The 21,353-nt window shown below is 41.9% G+C and overlaps 1 protein-coding gene across 3 annotated transcripts in view; it reads right to left on the reverse strand.

The window, feature by feature from the left end:
- Prdm5 (PR/SET domain 5) overlaps positions 1–21,353 on the reverse strand; it is a 134,291-nt gene that overhangs the window by 17,549 nt on the left and 95,389 nt on the right. For all 3 annotated transcript variants that reach the window (XM_048333511.1, XM_048333510.1, XM_048333509.1), the window contains 2 exons: positions 19,461–19,554; positions 12,540–12,625 (listed from right to left, as the gene is read on the reverse strand). In XM_048333511.1, the coding sequence (XP_048189468.1) occupies positions 12,540–12,625; positions 19,461–19,554 (180 nt within the window). The remainder of the gene's footprint in view (positions 1–12,539; positions 12,626–19,460; positions 19,555–21,353) is intronic.

Consider the following 21,353-nt stretch of genomic DNA (forward strand, 5'->3'; position numbering starts at 1 on the left):
TTCAGGTGTAAGCAGAGCACTGGTGCTCAGCTGCAAAACACTTTAAGATTTAGATAACTATCTTCACTCTTCCTGTCCTGTTTGTCTGCTATAGTTCTCACTTTTGTTTGTTTTTCTTCCTCAAAGCAGACTTGAGCTCCATCTCCTTTCACAAATGGCTGAGTGTTTTGCGAAAACTCTGTGGTCTCTGTGGTCTCAGGTGATACTACAGACCATCCAGCAGGAGGGAATGGACTTCCAACCGCTACAAAGCATCATTGTTATCTGCAAGCACCATGAGCTGCCACCATCAAGGACAGCAACTTCCTCTAGCTCTTGGTTGGCTGGGGCTCTGTCTGCTCCTTAAGAAGGAGCCTCTCGTTAATCTATTTTCAAGAACCATGGCAGGTGTGACCAACCATCCTCAGGTCTAGCCTAGAGAAGGTAGCCTATGGTCCTGCATTATGGGCAACACTCCAGTTTGGAACAAATGAGGCAGGGTGGGGGTCACGACTCTAGAAAGATACCTTCAAGCCAGCTTCTGTGTGAAAGAGCAGCCTGTGAAGGGAGGAATGGCAGGCAGTCTGTGGCGAAGGCTTGCTTGAGATGCCATGGAGGGGCTGTGTGCATCGTCCCTGTACAACCGTCAGCTGCACTTGGCAGGGCAATGTACTAAACAGATCTGCTTGCACAATCTCTTCCCCATCCCTGTGTCCCCACCTCTCCTCCTGGGTAAAAAGTCACAATCTATAATCCTGGGGGAATTTGCGCCCGGCTGGGACGGTCCCAGCACTGAGGGCAGGGAAGCTAGGAGGGTGTGGCGATGGTCTACAGGAAAGCACTTCACAAAGAAGGGCCAACCTTCAGGATGGACCAAACCAAACACTTTCCCCACAAGAAGGCTGTGTTTGGTATCTTTTGAGGCAGAACTTTGGAGGGGGCAGTAATCGGACCTGGGACTTATTAGGTAGGTGCTGTATTGCTGAGCAATACCTCCAGTCCTTTTCTTGGCACTAGCTACTTTGATATAGGGCTTTGTTTTGTGTCTGGAGGGTACTCTACCAATTTTAGGCTTCCAGCTGTAGCTAAGATCGGAGGCCTGTGCTACCATACCCAGCTCTCAGGTGAAAAGCTCTCACAATCTTCTGCCAAGGCTTTGAAACACAATCCTCTCAACCTCAGTCTCCCAAGTAGCTAGGATTACAGGTACAAGCCACTGAGCTTGGGGGGGGGGGGGGAAGATTTTGACAAGGAATATAAATTATCCAACTTTTCTTTGAGAATACATGAGGCAAAAGAAAAGGCTAAACATAGTATGTCTCTAAGACATAGATAACTTCATGGAATGGTAGGGGATGGTTTTATTCTGTTTTAACTTGCTTAATTTAGATATACCAGCCCCTTCAATGGTAGGAAAAGAACTGTGGCACAGTCTCCCTGTAGCTTGCTATCTCTCTTTTCAACATCCTTGTTTTTCTGCTAGTAATCAGGTACCCTCTCCATTTAGTCAATGTTAATATACTTGGCAGAAGATTCAATTAGCGTAATTAAAGGAACTAAGCTATCCATGAGGCTCTCGGAGAAGTCAATGAATGTACACGTTTCCTTCTTCCTACATAAAGTACACAACAAATCTCTGCACACAAGAACAAAAAGAACACCCACCAGCCATTTCCAAATACCAAATGGGGCTAGAAGTCCAGCATTGCACAAAGGAACAGACATGTGCCGGCAGCAGCCCAGCGCGAGCCTCGCATTGCGCAGGACAGATGTGGAAGAACTCACTCATGTCTTGCCAATGGGGAAATAGAAACAGGACGCAATAGTTTCAAAATTCGAAATTCAGTCACTGAGTTATATGTTACTTGGTGATAAACTGTCCCGCATGTTGAAGACTATATTCTCGGTGGAATGTCATTTTTTGGCACTGACACAATACTCCACTTACATGTCTAGAAACACATGTTCACTTAAGTCTCTTTACTCTATTGTCTCTACAAAGCAGAAAAATAAAAGATCCAAAGGAAGCTGGACATGGTGACTCACACCTGTAATCCTAGCTACTCAGGAGGCTGAGATCTGAGGACCCCATTTCAAAAACAGTGCAAGCAGGAAATTCCAAAAGATTTCTATTGCCAATTAACTACCAAAATTCTGGCAGTGGAGCTGTGGTTCAAGTGGTAGAGCACTAGCCTTGAACAAAAAAAAGCTCAGGGCCAGCATCCAGGTTCTGAACTCAAGCCCCTGGACTGTACACACACAGAGAAATATATCTGAAGCAATGCAACACTCATTCCAGCAAATGTTCACATTAATACATACTGGCAGAGTACTCACACACATCCATTCCTTGAGCAGAGCAACGATGGAAACAGAAGTACTCTGAGAACGACGTGAGGTGCACGTGTGTATGTACATATTATTATTTATGCAAATAGATGTGGTACGGGAGACAGCAGCAGAGGCACATGGCATCCATGCGATGCTATAGAGAGGAATCTGGAGGAAGCTTCTACAGTTGTCCTTATTAATATGCCGTTGAGCTCTAGAGCAGGATCCAGCTCCATCTTGTAGGAATACGTGGTTGTGTTGGCACCTGGGATATGTCTAGTGCACAGGCTACAGGTACTCAGTGAGCCTCAAGGAGGTTCTCAACTCTCCAACACTACTGGCTGAAGTAGAACAGTGCCACTGAGGAATACTGGACTAGTCAGCTCCGTGTTACAGCAACCACAGATTCTTGGATGGAGGAATTATGTCTCTCATGGTTCTTCTGAGCTCAGACACTGCCCTGTGGTGAAAGGCTTCAGACCTGACTAGCAGCCGTGAGCCTTCCCACTGCCTGTTCCTCCTGCTTGGGGATTTCCAGAACATGAAAGCTCAGATCAGTAAGCCACGCCTCTGATCCACTGGAGTCTGGCATCAAGGACGTGAGCAATCAGCACCACAATCACTGCAAACCACAGCTTTAGAGAGGAAAGGAAACCTTAGGAAGATAACCCGTCTGCCTGATGGGTCTAAACAAGTAACACGTGGGGAAGGAAATGGGTTTGGGAAATTGTTCTCCATTCCGGTTCCTATTTTTACCACCTTGAACATATGAGATGGGAAACTAAATTAAATAAATAAACCTATGCATAGATATGTGTGTGTTCTCTCTATTCTTTCCAGGCACTCATGGTTTCAGAGAACACTTAGGTACCTTTAATCGTATACAAATATTCATAAAATCATAAGACCAATTGGGTTCTTCCTTAAGTGAACACCTGCTTTAACTTCTCCAGGATATGATGTTATGGAACTTGGTATACTTATTTGCTCTGTACAGTCTATCTTCAGCTTACCCAGCAAGCAAGATCAAATCTCCCAATACTTTGTCTGGTGTATTAATAAACCTTGACTTTTTAAAAGCAGTGTTAGATTTTGAACTCAAGGTCTCATAGGCAAATGCTCTACCACTTCAGTCACACCTTTAGGCCTTCTTACTTTTTGTAATTCTTCAGATAGGGTCTCATTTTTATGACCAGGACTGGTCTCTGAACATGATCTTTCCACCCATACTTCCAGCCTGGCTGGAGTTAGAAACATGTACTGGCATGCCCAGCTTACTGGTTAAAATAGGTCTGGCTAACTTGTTTAGGTTGGTCTTGAACTTTTATCCTCCTCATCTTTGATTCCCAAGTAGCTGGGTTTCTGGACCTCACTTAAATTGTCTTTAGAGGAAGACTTAGATGACAAAAGAAAGGAATAATATTCATATTACAGATATCCCACAATGGGGAGACACAGAATATAAAACACATGCACAGAGAATGTGATTTCAGTGGAAAGTCTGCAAAGGTGAGCTCAAGGAAGGTAATCATTGAGAAGAGGAAAAGACAAGAGCTGGCAGGGAGGAACACAATGTTCTAGGGAACAGGTTTAAGTACTCTCAAAGCCTGTGGGAAGGCCACTGATATCCTAATGCCTGCATATAATCAGAACCTAGTTATGGTATTTCATGTGTTGAGACATATTAATGTTGATCATATTAATCTGCCTTTGTCTATTTATTATCATGATAGGCAAATGAATAATTTAATGCAGAATTGATGAGCCACACAAATTATTAAAATATAATTAGGTGACTTAGAGGAAAAGATCATGTCAGAATGTCAGTATAGCACTGATCTTGGAACCCATTAATGAATGGGACCCTCATATATAAAGTGTTTTATTATAAGGCTTGGGGGGGAGAGGCAGCAGGCTCCCAGAGCTTTTACTTAGGGCCTAGGAAGGTGCTCTACCCCCTTGATCCACATTTCCATCCTTTTTTCATCTGTTTTTCAGATCGGGTCTGTAACTTTTTGCCTGAAGAACACTGGACCATAATTCCCCTATTTTTGTCTCTCAGGTAGGTAGGAGTAGTGGCATACAGTACTTCTCACCTGGGCTATTTCAAAATCCTTACAACACTTTAGTAGTTAGAACCCTCTGAATAGATAAAAAATGAGTATCAAACTTTGTTTCACAAAGAAAACAGTATTGAACATTTGTGCTACTTTCCTAAGAATAATGACTCCATTTCTTTTAAAAATGTAATTGTATATTGCTTTGCTTCAAAATAATAAAAAAACTTTCTTCACAGACTGCAGACAACATATACTTTCCCCTTAATTCTGAAATATATAATTAAAGTCTAAGATAAAATAGTGGTAGGTTAGCAACAATCAGCCTAAATGCTAAATATTTATAGAGTCTTATTTTAGCACTCTTTGTTGATATTCTTTGATGATTTACCAAGGAGTGTCATAGGCATCACCGAAACAATGCTATTTATTATTCCCACTAGGGCTGCCAGAGGCAGGAGGATGAACTGGTTCTCTGCCAGCACTGGGTCTCTGGCCTGTGCCCTTGAGAAGGTAGCTCCTGGGAGACAAAGAGGCCCTGCCCCAAGCCACCAGTGATGGAACAGGAGCACGGACTTTGCTGCTTTATAGTCACTTCTGCAGATACCTAATGCCTTCTTGTGGTTTGCGCTGGGCACCCAGCGAGGCTCTGGAGTTCCACTAGGAAGGGAGAAAGCGACACACCTGCAGGTTAGTCAGCGCAAGGCACTTTTCAGTGGGGGGATGAGAGGCTTTGAATTGATGGACAAGATGAAGTAACGGACCACAGGTCTTCTTAAAAAAATGTGCTTATTGATGGGAAAGCAGGCAGCAAACCAGAGAACACTCTAGTTAGAACGAGAATAAATTCAGGCTAATAGAACATACTGAGGAAATATCTGCCTTGTAGTGTTTCCCTTTCCTTCTTTTACTTTCCTTCTTTCCTTCCTTCCTTCCTTCCTTCCTTCCTTCCTTCCTCCCTTCCTCCCTTCTTTCCTCCCTCCTTCCCTCCCCCCTCAGGGCCTGGCACTGTCCCTGAGCTTCTTTGTGTTCAAAGGTAGCCCTCTACCACTTGAGCCACAGCACCACTTCCAGATTTTTCTGTGATTAAATGGAGGTAAGAGTCTCATGGACTTTCCTGCCTGGGCTGATTTCAAATGGTGAGCCTCAGATCTCAGCATCCTGAGTAGCTAGGATGACACACATAAGTCACAGGTGCCCATCTTATTCTTCTTTCTTTAGCAAGAGAAACGAAGTCAGATTTGTCACCACTGTACAAATATCTGAGAGAAGTAGGATTTTATTTAGGTCATGATTACGAAGAAACCCTGGGTTGGTATAATGAGTGTACATCAGCCATGCAATGCAATGCAGGCTTTCTGCACGGACTGCCCCGCCCCACCGGGATCGTTAAGAAGGGCTATGACCTCAAAGACCCAGTGTGACAGGGAAAAGAGAGAGGCTAGCATGGACGTCTATATTCAAAAAGCACCTGGACTAGGGAACCTACATTAAGACCACATTTGGTCTCAGCTGGTCAAGGTCCAGCATGTACCTGTGCGGAAAAGGAGAGGAGGGGAAAAGGAGATGCAGAAATGGGAGGCAGGGCTGGGCAATGGTGGCTCCCACCTATAATCCTAGCTACTCGGGAGGGCCACATATGAGGATTGTGATTTGAAGCCAGTCCAGGCAGAAAAGTCAATGAGACTCTTATCTTCAATGAACTACTGAGAAAAAGCTGGAAGTGGTGCTGTGGCTCATGTGATAGAGTGCTAGCCATGAGCACAAAGAGTCTCAGGCCCTGAGTTCAAGCCTCAGGGTAAGGAAAGAAAGAAGAAAGGAAGGAAGGAAGGAAGGAAGGAAGGAAGGAAGGAAGGAAGGAAGGAAGGAAGGAAGGAAGGAAGGAAGGAAGGAAGGGAAAGAATGAATGAATGAAGAAAAGAAAGAAAGCAGTCAGGGAGGCAGGGAGGAAGGGAAGGAGGCAGGAGGGGAAGGAGACAGGAAGGGAGGGAGGGAAGGAGGGAGGGAGGAAGGGAGGGAGGAAGAAAGGAAAGGAGGAAGAGAGGGAGGGAGGGAGAGAGAGAAAGGAAGAGAAAAAGAGAAAGAAAGAAAGGAAGAAGGAAGGAAGGGAGGGAGGGAGGGAGGGAGGGAGGGAGGGAGGAAAAGTGGGAGTGCATGGGTGGTTCTGGGAGCACAGCTCTCTGCTAGGGCTCCAGGTGTAGGCAGGGAGGAGCTAGTGCAGGGTGAGTTGGGTTTACTTTGGATTTTGCAAAGAAACTATGACACATGTTACTATGACACATGTCAAAGTCAATCTTTGTACTGATTGTTTGAGTCAAGCATGGGATAGATTAGTTCAGTGGGATTTTTTTCCCCATTTCATTTATTTATTTATTTATTTATTTATTTTTGTTCTCTCTAAGTAGTTGTAGAACAATAGCTCTAGTGAGGTATTAGAGGAAAACTCTCTCCCTTCTCCCTCCCTTCCTGTCTCTTCTTCCCTCCTTTTGTTTTGTTTTTGCCAATCCTGGGGCTTGAACTCAGGGCCTGAGCACTGTCCCTGGCTTGTTTTTTCTCAAGGCTAGCACTCTGCCACTTGAGCCACAGCGCCACTTCTGTTTTTTTCTATATATGTGGTGCTGAGGAATGTATAAGAAGCAAGCACTCTACCACTAAGCCATATTCCCAGCCCCTTCCCTCTCTTTTTAATCCATGCCTCTGCCTCTGTCCCGGTGTGTCTGTGCCTCTCTTTTCCTCTCTCCGCTGGAATGATAGATCCGATGCTTGGTAAAATAAACAACAAGCAAACATCTCTACTGCCAGACTTCTTAGAACCTGTGTGTATCATTAAGTCTGAAGCTTTAGACAGAGCCTGTGGTTTTCCAGAGAAACAAAATCACTTTCTTTTCAAACCTCTCTGTCTAATCCTTCTTTTATTCCTTCAGCAAAATTTTAGCTGTTCGGCAGTTACCTTTCCACTTCATTTAGAGGTCTTGAGCAAAATAGGTACCCTTGCAGATTCTCTTCTGTTTTATCCCACACCTTTCTTTGTGTGTGCCCTTCCCCCATACAGAGATGGAGACCCCCTACCTGCATTTTTCATGCCCTTGGGATATTCCCATTAGGCTCCCTGTCTTGCTGCATCCTTCCTTACAGAAACATGACATAGACACTGTCTCAATAAAACATAGTTGGCCAACAGAGACTAAATGTACACATGTCTAAATCTTAAACAATTACAATTGGAAACATACTGCTTAGTCAAGGAAGTTCCCTTTAATCAGGAGTTCCCTATAATTTCAACAACTGTTTGAAGTCATTGTTAGGCAAAATTAAATAGAAACTGTCACAGAGTTTCTAAGACAAACCCTTTGCTTTTCATTTTGCAGAAATTATGTGAGATATTCAACAAAGCCTATGGGTCCCTCCTAAGGATTTCCAATGTACACCGCTGGGATTTGCTTTAATTCCTGTCATCCAGAATAAAAGCAATGTGCATCACTTTACTAAGTACTCCATAAATAATCCCTTCAAATGAAATTCTATTTTTTCATTACTCATATGTTCAAATGGTAAGGAACTCATAAACTTCACCAATGCCTCAGTTAAAAGGCAGGATTCCTTCCAGCTGTGGTAACAGCTGAGAGAAAAGACACTTCGAATGACCCTTAGCTTCGTGTTGCTGGGCACTACTGGGAAAGGAAAAGCTACTTACTGAGTGCCAAGGGCTCTTCTTTCAGGTTGGTCAGGTAAATATTTTTCAGAATAATATATACTTTTGTAAATGATAGTATTAGTATTTTCTTTTTTGGCCTGAGACTGGGACTCAGACTCAGTACCTGACATAGTTGCTCATCGCATAGTTGCATCACACTCAGTGGCTTTAGCTGACCTCGCCTACTCCTCAGCAAGGGCTGGGTATTCCCCCAGGGCATCCTCAAATGGTGGCCATCCAGGGCAGTGCAGAGAGCTACCAGCCTGCCTGCCTGTGTTACATAGTCTCGATAACATGGCGTTGGTGACACGAAGCCCAAGCAAAAGTCGTAAGTCTCCTTCCTCACTGACCTAGCTTCTGGCTTTCCAGAGTCACTGATGCCACATTCTGTTGGTTAAGCGGGTCACAGGGACCAGCTTGGAGACAAGAAGGAGAGACTCTTCCCTGCTGAGGACAGGGGCAGGTGCATGCAGGAAGGAGCTGTTGGCACTGTCTTGGGAACTACTGCTACACAACATCATTGCTTCTAGCACACATTATGTTTAGATGCACAGGACTACATCTGATTCCATTTTAAAATTTTAAAAAAAAGTCAGGCTGAGTGCTGGTGGCTCACACCTGTCATCCTAGCTACTCAAGAGGCTGAGATCTGAGGATAGTGGTTCAAAGCCAGCCCAAGCAATAAAGCTCATGAGAGTCTTATCTCCAATTAACTACCCCAAAATGCCGTAAGTGGAGCTGTGGCTCAAGTGCTAGACTTCTAGCCTTGAGGAAAAATGTTAAAGTATACTGCCTAGGTTCCGAGTTTAATCCCCAAGATGGAACAGAAAACCACCATAGACATGCTGAAGAAGAATGTAAAGACCATCAAAAGACTTGAAAGAAAAACCAGGGATGGAAGCTGAAGCTTATAATTCTAGCTATCTAGCAGGTGAAGATTGGAGGGTTGTGGTATGAGGCAAAAAAATAAATAAAAGTTTGTCCCAACCAATGGCTGAATGCACACCTGTTACCCCAAAGTCAGGGAGGACGGTGGCTGGCAGGTGGGGGGGGGGAAGGGGAGCACGTCACCTCAGCAACACAAGCCCCAAAAGATCAGTTCAGGCCTGCCCAGCACAAGCTAGATCCTACCTCAGAAATAACCAACCAAGGGAAAGAAAAACGAGGTGTAAGACATCACAAGAAATGTACTCACTGCCTCATTATGTAACTGTATCCCCTTTGCACAACACCTTGTCAACAAAATTTAATTAAAAAAAAAACCATTCATGCCACGGACAACTTCCTACTATATAGAAATAAAGTACATGCACTAAAAAGAAAAGAAATAACCAACCTGCCGCAGGCCCGTGGAGTGACACTGGCAGTGCAGTGCTTGCCTTATAGATATACAGCTCTGAGTTCAGAAACCCAATACCATAAAAGCCAAACCAAACAAATAAAAACAACAACAACAGAAACAGCAACAGAAATCTAATCAGTGCTTGGGGTTGTTCAAACTCTGATGTAAATGTAACTCTACTCTTGAAACACAGTGACATGCAGCAAAACAGAATTTTAATTCCACCTGTCTTTTGTCGCTTTTGCCAATGAATTGAAAAGAAAATGAAATATAGTTGTTTTTGTTTTTGTTTAACTTTCCCTTCTTCTTCTCCAGGGCTACGGAAATCCAAAGATGCTGTCATCAAATTACAGCGCACTTGGGCCAGAGCACTTATTTTAGGAACCTCATGGTACATGCCAAGAAAAAGTATTTCTAATTAGGGAACTTAAAATGCTCTTTGCTACTACTTGAAGAGAGCTGGTGAGTTCATGGGCCCCAGTTCAACAGAAAATAAGAATTAGTTCATGACCATCAAAAAGAATTTCCACAAAGGAGGAAAAAAATACAGGAACAAATAAAGCTGTCAGTCCCCACAAAGGAAGTTATTTTTCTAATGGTCTGATTTTCCCCCTTTTCACAAAGAAAAACCAGCTTTTAGTGATAAATTAAGAATGCTAGGGCTGGGAATATGGCCTAGTGGCAAGAGAGCTTGCCTCGTATACATGAAACCCTGGGTTCAATTCCCCAGCACCACATGTATGGAAAACGGCCAGAAGTGGCGCTGTGGCTCAAGTGGTAGAGTGCTAGCCTTGAGCAAAAGGAAGCCAGGGACAGTGCTCAGGCCCTGAGTCCAAGGCCCAAGACTGGCAAAAAAAAAAAAAAAGAAGAAGAAAAAAGAAAAAAGAATGCTAAATTTCATGAAGCTCCAGAGTCTGAGCCAAATAAAATACAATGGCATTTTAAAGCCAATTTTACCTTATATAATTTACTGGCAAAGTGTATCAAGTTATCTATGAAATATGTGAGTCCTAGAAATAATAAAAAAATTGACTAATTCAAAAAAAATTAAAAGATAGTGTTCAATAGTGTTAATAAACTTAATCCTCTTGCCTCTAAAACATAGAAGATAATTTAGAATGAGTCAAAAATTTACACCTCCCCTAAATCATCATAAACTTTAAAAACCAAAATAAACTGCGATATTGATTTTTAATCTTCTAATCTTATCTAAATAAAGAAGCAGAAATACCTGAGTATGCTTTCCTCTGTTTTCTTTTCTGTTTTTCTTCTTCTTTTTGTGCTGGCCCTGGGGCTTGAACTCAGGGACTGGCTGTCCCCTAGTTTTCACTGTAGGCTGTTGTCTTACCACCTGAGTCACAGCTCCACTTTTGACTTTTTGTTGGTTAACTGGAGATAAAGCATCACATACTTTCCTGCCCAGGCTAGCTTTGAACTGAGACCTTCAGATCCCAGGCTCCCGAGTAGCTAGAATTACAGGTGTAAGCCACCGATATGCAGAGTAAAAGATGTTTTTCCATCAGGGAGTTACATAGTATTTTCTTATTATGTCTACCTTAAGGTAATCAGGCCAATGATAAAATAGGCACATTACAAAGATTACAGGATTCTTTTTTCCTCAATGTTAGCAACTTCTAAATAAATAAAACATGATTGACATTTCCATAATAACACATATAAAAAAACTTCCTGGAACAATTTAAAACTAGCTTAAAATTCCTTTTGTGATGCTCACTATTGTACATTTAAATCATATAATCATAAGCAGTATTGTTTAATCCTTTGAAGCTTATAAAGTAGTTTCATATCAGTATATATTACAGTTTCTAATATTCATAGTATGACCTTGCCTTTAAAAGAGCAGAATAAGAACCCTACTGTGGGTGGCAAAGCTTCTTTTCTTCTAGAGGGACAAGAATGTTTCTCCAGGCAGGGTAGGAGGAAGGTTAGAGTTGGGGGTTTGAACCTAGGGCCTGGGCGCTGTCCCTAAGCTTTTTGTGCTCAAAGCTAGCACTCTACTACTTAAGCCACAGCTCTATTTCTGGTATTTTGGTGGTTAATTGACGATAAGAGTGTCACAGACTGTCCTGCCTGGGCTTGCCTTGAACTATAGTCTTCAGATCTCAGCCTCCTGAGTAGCCAGGACAACAGTGTAAACCATCAGCAGTAAAAAGATGCACAGAGAAAAATCAAGAATAGGTATTTTAAGCAACATTGAATTCCATGTGGAAATGAATGACTGACTGGAACACTGAGCTAAGAAACACATCCAGATATGGGAATTCCCATACCAAAGCACATGAGACATGTGCTCCATTCTGGAAAAGCCACGTGCAACTGACTGACAACTGTCCATGAGAGGGGGCAGAGGGACAAAGGTTCTATCAGACAGAGTGAGACCCAGCATGCTGTCCCTGGAGTGCTCTGCCGTCCCCTGTCCCACAATTTCAATAATTTGTGACACTTTTTTTGCCAATACTCTTCCTTGTAAGTACACGTAGTGATCAGATGCTCACAAGCTTACCCCCATTAACCAGTATTCCTGTTACTGGTGAATATTCTACCAGACAATCTCTTTATGATTTCTAATCATAAAATACTAAAATCTAGATATCTGTTACTTAGTCATCTATAAATTCAAACAGTGATTTGTAATCCCAAGGATCAGGACCTATTGGTGGTTTGGATTTGCTGTTGTTGATTTGCCTTTATTTTATTTTTCTTCTTTTACTGGGCACCATTAGCTCATACCTGTAATCCTAGCTTCTTTGGAGGCTGAGGAGCTGAGGATCATGGTTTGAAGACCAAGCAAGAAAGTCTATGAGACTCTGACCTATAAGAAACCACCCAAGAATCCAGAAGCAAAGCTGTGTGGTTCAAGGAAAAGCTCAGGGGCAGTGCCCAGGCCCTGAGATCAAGTCCCAGGACTGGCACCAAAAAACAAACAAACAAAAACCCAAGCAAGCAAACAAAACAACCAGCTTTACCTGGGACTGCCAAAAAGTTATCTTCAAATGTCTATCCTACATTTAACCATAGACTTGAAGATGAATCACTTTAGTCTTCTCCTGGTACATCTCATTTCCTTCAGACACCCAGTGTGAGCTGGGTAAGAGCGGACAGCATGCGGTCTTACCCGGGTATGAGTTCGAATGTGCATCTTCAGTCCATCATTTTTACTGAATCCTTTTTCGCAGTAAGGACATTGATAGGGCCGCTCACCTGGGAGGAAATGGAGGCTCTGTGTCAGAAGAAATCGCAAGGAGTCTATGTGTCCTCACCCACCTATGCCTCCTCTCCAGAGTCTCAGGCACAGGACAGAGGTCACCACCCGAGTGGCACTGGGGCCCCTGCCGTGGTCTCTCCCCCATGGGGGAACAGAACCAACCCCCAGCAATAAACACACCAGCAGGCGCTCCGCCCTGTCACTTGTAATAGCTTAGCTCCATGAGATCTCCCAACTTTAAGACACTGTTAAATAATATTTTGTGTTATTTCTTCTGTCTTCACACCGTCATTATAATTAACAGATCCACTGATAACTTCAGTGAAAAAGGCGTTTCATACAAATGAATCCCCTTTAGTTAGGAGGTGGAATTTCATGAGACTAGTGTAGGTTAAAGTGAGCCAATAGTATTTAAACTACGTAAAAATTGATGGTTACTTTCTGAAATTATCGTGCATTTCTCAGGCTAAAATATACACAACAAATAGGATGATTTTAGAACATAAACACAACACATTTTTCTTTACCATTTGTTATTATCTTTAAGTAGTTGTACAAAAGGGTTTCAATTAAACATGTCAGTTTATGCAAACAATGAATCTTGATCAATGTGACCCCTTCCTTAGTTCCCCACCCCCATTTCTCCCATTTAGTGACTCACCCATCAGTAAACTTGTTGAAAGAACTGATTCAAACTGTGTTAGCCCAGGCCAGTGGCTCATGCCTGTAATCCCAGCTATTCAGGAAGCTGAGATCTGAGGGTCATAGTTTGAAGCCAGCCTGAGCAAGAAAGGCCAGGTGACACTTATCTTCAATTAACCACCAAAAAGCAGGACGTGAAGCTTTGACTCAAGGGGTAGAGTGCTAGCCTTAGCAAAAAAAAAAAAAAGCTCAAGACAGCACTCAGGCCCTGGTCTCGAGCCTCAGGACTGATTGGCAAAACAACAACAACAACAACAGCAACACTGTAGCCTAATCAATCTTTCAGGATCCCCAATATAAAAAAGAAATAAAAGAGAGTAAGAAAGATACACGTTAACATTGGTATATTACAAATGATACATCATCTAATTGAGTCTGTGACAGTATTATTAATTAACCAGTTGATTATTCAGAACACTAAATTCTAAGATAAATGTCACTCTTTCATTCTTCCCTCTGAATTATTCCAACCTCAGGCAAACCCTGAGTGTTCAATAATGATAGCCTGAAACAATGGGGTCTTTGGCCTGGGATGTGGCTCAAGTGGTGAAACACTTGCCTAAGAAGTGTGAAATTCTGAGCTTTACCACACTGCTGGACAAGAAGAAAATAAACAGGGCCTTAGAGACTTTTTTAAAAGGAAATGGAGGAAATAATACTTCTCCTGAAAGAAGAAAATGAAGGCCTCTCTTCTAAATGGTTGTTTCTGCTTGTTATTAACTCAAAATCCACTCAGTAGAAATTGAATACATACAGAAGAATTTTTACAAAGAGAAAGAAATGGTACATTGCCCTGGTGTGGCTGGTACTCAGTCGTGATCTTAAGAGACACAAAAGATGCTAAGCAAGCAAAAACCATGGGCCTGGAGACTTTACTTATGAATGAATGCCAATCAATACTTCTGGAGGAAAAACTGAGGCTCTTGAAGTGTGATGTGAAGGACACCATTTATTTCTATGCAGATTGTAAGGACATGATTCTATGAATTCTTAAGATTATCTGTAGTTCATGTTACTCAGAAAGCGCTTTGAAAATTAATACAGCAGAATAAAATCTCTCTCAACATATGGAAGTCACTTAATTTCTTTAAAAATGGGGAGAAAACACTTAAATTTTCACTTGTGTTTTCACACAGTCTAATTATTTTTTGCTTATTGATGCTGTCATTTTCCTACCATTACTTCTAATTATTCATACCTACTATCTTTCTAATGTTTCACAAACATTTATAAAAAGAGTAAATAATTGATTTGAAATAAGTATTATGGAAGAAGGAAAGACAGTGGATTAACTACAGATATAATCCACTTATAATACCCCCACTCTTTATTTCTAAGCTAGTCACAGGTATTCACAAAAAAAAAATTAAACACTCCAAAGACAGTGATTTATGACTACATTCAAATAACAGCGTGTGAGCTCGCCTGAAACAGAAGCACCAACCCAGCCGGTATCTATTAACATGGAAAGTTGGTTGGAACTCTAGGCAAGTAATTAACCTTTTGGCCCAAAGCTTTAAAAACCCAGAAGCAGTTCCTAAGATTTCTTTCATAATTTATGAACAACTGATGGAATTCCTGTCACAGTCTGTGGATTCGCTGGCTGAATGAGCCTAATTCTCACTGACCCCAAAAAGTTGTAAACCCACAGGAGAATGTGGTCTCCCATCTCCCACTGCAGCTGACCCGCCCAGTGCCATCTTGTCATTCCAATGTAGGAAACCAAGATGACAAATGACAGAGCTGCCCACCAGAAACAGAGCTAAATGCCTGCCTTCACAGAGGACAAGCGGCCACACCCTACTATGAACAGACCTTCACTCACCCCAGACCAGCCCCACTCAAAATCAAACCCTCATCTATACCAGGTGATCTAATACTGCGTGAAAGCATACAGATAGATAGGCCAAATGACACTGACCAGAAAGCAAACGTGGAGGAAGTACAAGAGCACCTGTGGTTAGGAGCGGCAGTGCACACACAGGCCAGGCTGGCTGTCAGCAGGGTGGCTAAACCTGTCACACACTCACACTGAGCTGGGCGTGGGGCTGCAAATGCACCCGCGTTTCCTCCTCAGAACCACACTTTGCTGGGTGGATGACCATTACTCCTATTTTTTCAGTTGAGAAAATGAAAATGTAAGGAGGTGATGCCTGCCACTCGCTAGGTTCACACGGAGAGGAAAGAAAACAGTGAAGCTTCCAATTGGCCTCCAGGACCCATACGGTGGATTTTAAATAATAAATAGCTGGTTAGTATAAATAGCTGATTTTTTCTGGTGGGAAACTTTCTCTCTATCTGGAGTACTTAAGCCATAAGTAATAAATCACAAACCCTCAAGTATCCAAGTCAAGATTTCATTAAATATTGTGTCTGTAATTAGAGGGTAAATTCCAGAATAGGAAAAAGAGTAGGGGCATGACAAAGGCAAGAAATAAGCACAAATAGTACAATTCTTTAGAAAAACTAAGTTAAAGCCTAACAAAATGAGTACTAGGGAATGGGTACTTGTAAAGTGTGGGGACCAAGGGGGATAGAAAAATGAACCAGGGAAATGAGTAGAATGCAGGCAAGAATGTGCTGTATACGCCACGGAACTGAGAGAAATAAGGAAAGGGTAAGTAGAAGAGGGGTGAAGATGCTGAAGGAATGACACAGATCACAATGTATTGTATACATTGCTTTGTTAAATGGCAAAAAAATTCAATGCATAACCTAAAAATTAAGAAAAGTAAGGGAAGCGGTGGGCTAGAGGGATGGGTGAGCATGTGGAAAGGGGTGACATTGATCAAGGGGCACAGTATTCATATGAACTGCTCTGTTGAATGGCAACGCCTCTGTACAACTACTTAAAGAATATATATATATATATATGATAAAACAAGAAAGGTGGAGAAAGAAGCACAAGAAAATAAGAGTGACAAGAAGCAATGAATAACATGTACATACATAAAACCATCACAATGAATTCCCCACATTGTACAATTCATATGTGCCAATAAAAATGTGGGGAAATGAAGAGGAAACAAAGGAAGATTGTGGGGGGGGGTATAAATTTTCATTGTCCATATTCTCTTTTGGGTCTTAGAAATAAATAGAAACTGTAGATTACAGCTAATTCCAAAGGAAAACAAAAACAAATTTTAGGGAGACAAGGCAAACTGAATTTATGAAACATTATTTTGGAGGTCACTATCATTTAGTTTCAAGAAAGAAGGTTCAGGATTCAAAATACAACCCAAGTAACCAAGTTTTTAACCAAGTTTTCCTTTACATATTTATTACATGAAAGAATTAATGAGGAATACTGCCATCCCAAATATATTCCTCCAAAGTTCATGTATTAATAACAACTATTCCAAACATGGTATGAAATTAATTCCCTATCAAGAGCCCACAAAGAGGACGTTTATAAAACTAAATTATGAGAAATTCAATAGGTTTAACAATTTGTTTTGATAAAATTGGAAGAAGAAAGATACTGGGCTTGAAAATTATCAATATTACTATAAAACATAAACCTAAGAAACAGAAAACACAACATCAGAAATTATATCATTTAATAAATCCTTGCTTCTCAATACTAATGAGTGAAATGCATTTTAGTTGGGAAGACAAAACGCCAAGAAGACAAAATAATTTTAGAGATTAGGTTTAATACTTTATGATTTAGTAGAGATCACTTACTCTTCATTTCTTGCTCTCTGCTTCTGCACTAGTCTCTGTTTTAACAACTGGGGTTGTTCTAAGTAAGTTGTAAGCAAAGGGCTCCTGGCCATCCACAGCTATCCCACGAATTCTTGGTTCACCAATTTCTTACAAGCACAGTAAATAATTCATCAATGAGCACTTTAAATCCCTGATGGGTAGGTGGGGAGAAACTGTCATTCCTGTTGTTACACGCCATTGTGTTTCAATTGTGTCAGCTGCTGAGAGTTTCCCTGCCATGAATTTTGTGAAAATATTTCATTTCCAAATGCAAACGGTATCCAAAAAAGCAAGGTTAAAAAAAAAAGACAACATGCTTAGATCAGGTCATAAAATAAAAGGTTCACTCTTGGTGAAAGGAAGCCTGTCTAAGAAAGTTGAACCAAATATTCAAAATAATTGTGATAAGGAGCTAAAAGCCAAGTAAAGCATCACTGTTGGTGAGCAGTGTTACCGTGACACTAGTATGGCCTCCCCAATGTGGTTTCAGGAATGGGTGCTTACACCTACTGTGTGCATGGTACAGGCAAAGTGCTGAGCTCAACGTGTCTAGAGCATTCACAGCAGTATCTACACTTCCCTATGATACTAAGGATCGACTGTATTTAAGTGCCTACGATAACACATACATTCTCATTTCAGACAAATTTTCCAAAAAAAAAAAAAATACACTATACTGTTGTCCCTTCCTTTGCTTATGTCTCATAGTGTCGATGCTTTGGATGACTTAAGCTGCCACTTCTACATTCACAGCGAAGCCGGCAGGGGCTCGAGGCTAGCTGCTGGGGATACGACGGTTAAAGCAAGTCACAGAGAGGGGGCTCCTGAGCAGGAAGCTTGAAGCTTCAATTCCATAGTTTACCACATAAATACAGCCTGGCTACCGAAAAACTAGTTCAGACTCCTGTGATGTCATCTTCAGAACAGAATTTGGAGTAGTAGTTCAAGTATTTATCTACATGGTAAATAACACCCAGACAAAGTTCTCTTATGTATAGTCAGTGTTTTTAGACACTAGTGGCTCACACTTGTAATTCTAGTGATTCAGGAGGCTAAGATCTGAGAATCTCAATTCAAAGTCAGCTATGTCAGGAAAGTTCATAAAACTCTTATCTCCAATTAATCATCAAAAAGTGAAAAATGGGGCTGGGGATATGGCCTAGTGGCAAGAGTGCCTGCCTCGGATACACGAGGCCCTAGGTTCGATTCCCCAGCACCACATATACGGAAAACGGCCAGAAGCGGCGCTGTGGCTCAAGTGGCAGAGTGCTAGCCTTGAGCGGGAAGAAGCCAGGGACAGTGCTCAGGCCCTGAGTCCAAGGCCCAGGACTGGCACAAAAAAAAAAAAAAAAAAAAGTGAGAAATGGAGCTGGGGTCCAAGTAGTAAAGTGCTACTCTTGAGCAAGAAAGCTCAGGAACATCACCCAGTTCTTGAATTCAAGCCCCAATACTGGTATAAAAAAGGAAGGGAGGGAGGGAGGAAGGAAGGAAGGAAGGAGAGAGAAAAACAGAAAGAGGGAGAGAAAGAAAAAGAAAAGGAGAGAAGAAGGAAGGGAGGGAGAGAAGGAGGAAGGGAGGGAGAGAAGGAGGAAGGGAGGGAGAGAAGGAGGAAGGGAGGGAATCATCAGTGTTTCATAAACCCTTATTAGACATAACCACATTCTGGAGAAATTGTAAAGGAAAGAAGGAAAGCCTTTCGGAACAACACTGAACAAAGAGATATTCCAGCCACATGGCAGATATAACAGCATTAAAGAGGCATTCTGAAGAGTAACTTAATTTTAAAAGATCACTTTCTGCTTGGTGTCAGCAGCGCTCATCTCTAATCCTGGGGGGTATGCAGGAGACTGAGATCTGAGAATCACTGTTCAGGCAGTGAGGCGGGCAGACCTGAGATGCTCTTATCTCCAATTAACCAGCAAAAAGGCAGAACTAGAGCTGTGGCTCATACATACAGTAGAGTGCCCATTCTTGAGCGAAAAAGCCCAGAGAGTTTGAGGCCCTGAGTTCAAGCCCTAGTGCATGTGTGTACACACACACACACACACACACACACACACACACACACACACACACACACAGAGTCACAGTCATTTTCAGTTTGTGTTACAGAACAGACTGAGGAGGAGGTCTTCAACTTTCATATAAAATGAAAGCGTTATTGCATCCATTCGAATCCCACATAAAGTAAAATCACACTTAAATACAACCAAAATATTACATAGGAAGTTTTCCACTTCAAGTATCTTACTTAATTTTGAAAAGTAGTTGCTAAGAATTCTGTGGAGTAAAGCGCTGGGTTTTCAATACTTTAGGGAGATTGATTCTTAATCAGGGTGCTGTTTGGGCTTTGGAGCGAGGGTGTCTCCTCCCTGAAACGCTGCCTCCCCGCCGAGGCCCAAGCCCGGCCTCCTGCCTCACCAGTGTGGCTGCGGATGTGAACTCTCAGCGTTCCACTGCTGGCAAACTTCTGGCCACAATATGGGCAGACTTTCTCCTTCTCGCCGGTGTGTGTCTACGCAAAGAGCAACAGGAAGAAGTTAAACGGAGAATTCGGCAAAGATGATTAAATGCCTCTGACAACAGTAATTCCTTATTTTCCAGGATTAGGTTTCATTAAAATGATTTAATATCACTGTGAGAATTTAAACCATTTATCATGAGTATTCCCAGGAGGTAAGGCCTTTGGATGGTACATTAGTGTTAATTTGAAAATAATTCAGGAGTTTACTTTTTAGGTTTTTATGGAGTTCCTCAGCTATTCGAAACCAACGTATGCAGAGAAATACCACAGTTCTAAGGGGGCTGTAGCTGCCCATCCCGGGCTGCCACGAAACACCTCTTCCGGGGCATTTTTCACATTCTTTGTGAGGATGGAATTAATCTCCATAAAGTCATCTGTAACTTAAGTTGCATTTGTCTGTACTGACTTTTTACTGCAAAGCTGAAAGGGATATAAATCCAACTTGCTTTTCCAAGTCAGCACGCATTAACAGTCAATACGAACATTGCTGCTCTCAACATATATTGAATCCAAGCACAAAATGATCCTACTAGAAAAGATGAATTTCAGTGTTGGGGCTTAAAGAAGGGACATGGCAGGCAGGGTTTGAAAGCGGCCTTGCCATCACACCAAGACACCACGTTTCTACTCAGATCAAAATCGATCTTTCAAAAGCACTCCATGCCAAGCTGCCGTGTGTCTCAAACTCAGGACAAGGGCGAGGACCTTGCAGGGAGGAAAGAGGCATTTCCTTCCATGACCTGTCTATTCTCTAGGATACTGTTTTGAGAATTTATTTATTTTTTAGAAGATACAGTCTGAAAGTTAAGCAGAAGCAGATAATGTATCATGCAAGTTTCCACAGTTGCACCAAGTACCCAGGGCTGTGCCCCCAAGTGTACAGCTGTTCACGTGCTAATTACACCCATGTGTTGTGCTCTATGGAAAAAAAATAGAGAAGGCCTTTAAAAACAGCTGGCAGGTTTCTGTGGCTCCTGCCTAGAACCCTAGCTACTCAGGGGGCTGAGATGTGAGGACCCTCCCCCCCACCCTTAGAAAGAAGCCCAGGCAGAAATGTGTGTTAATTTTCAATTAATCAGGAAAAAGTTGGAAGTGGACATGTGGCTCAAGTGGTAGAGCACCACTTGAGTGAAAAAGCCAAGTGAGAGTGCAAGGTCCTGAGTTCAAGCCCCAGTACTGGCACACGCACATGTATACATGCTTGCGTGCAACATATTCTCATCTTGCATAGTAAATGAACGGTTAATGCTCATTAGTTGCACAGCCGTATGGACATTTAATTTAAAACTTGGAATGTTTGTATTACAATCTATACTTGAGTGTGTACAGTCCTATTTGTGATTTCAAAAAGAGCCATATAAACTGAATCCTTAGACAACACCAGGCAAATTAGTGCTTCAGAACCATTTTTCCTTGAAAGCATTCATACTGTACTCAAATTAGAGCAACAAAATCGAGTCAACCTCCATATGAGCCAGCCAAGAGCACTGTCTAGGGCACAGGTCTCCTGGACTCGGCATTGGGCAGCCATTCCATTTTCCATTTTAACTACAAGAGCTGCTATAAGAAAATTCCATGACTTTCTAGCTCAGTATAAACCATTACTCTCTGGTCCTTTTTATAGTTCACTTGAAAGTAAAAAAAAATTTTTTTTTATCATTTTAACACATAACAGACCTGACTTCTCATTTCTTTACAGAAAATACAAAATATGGTCAGTCTTTCCTGATTAGTATACAGTTGCTGGGAAATTATGTGTGTGTACATATATAGGTATATATATTATTATT

Source organism: Perognathus longimembris, chromosome 24, assembly GCF_023159225.1.
Source record: "Perognathus longimembris pacificus isolate PPM17 chromosome 24, ASM2315922v1, whole genome shotgun sequence".
Taxonomy (NCBI): domain Eukaryota; kingdom Metazoa; phylum Chordata; class Mammalia; order Rodentia; family Heteromyidae; genus Perognathus; species Perognathus longimembris.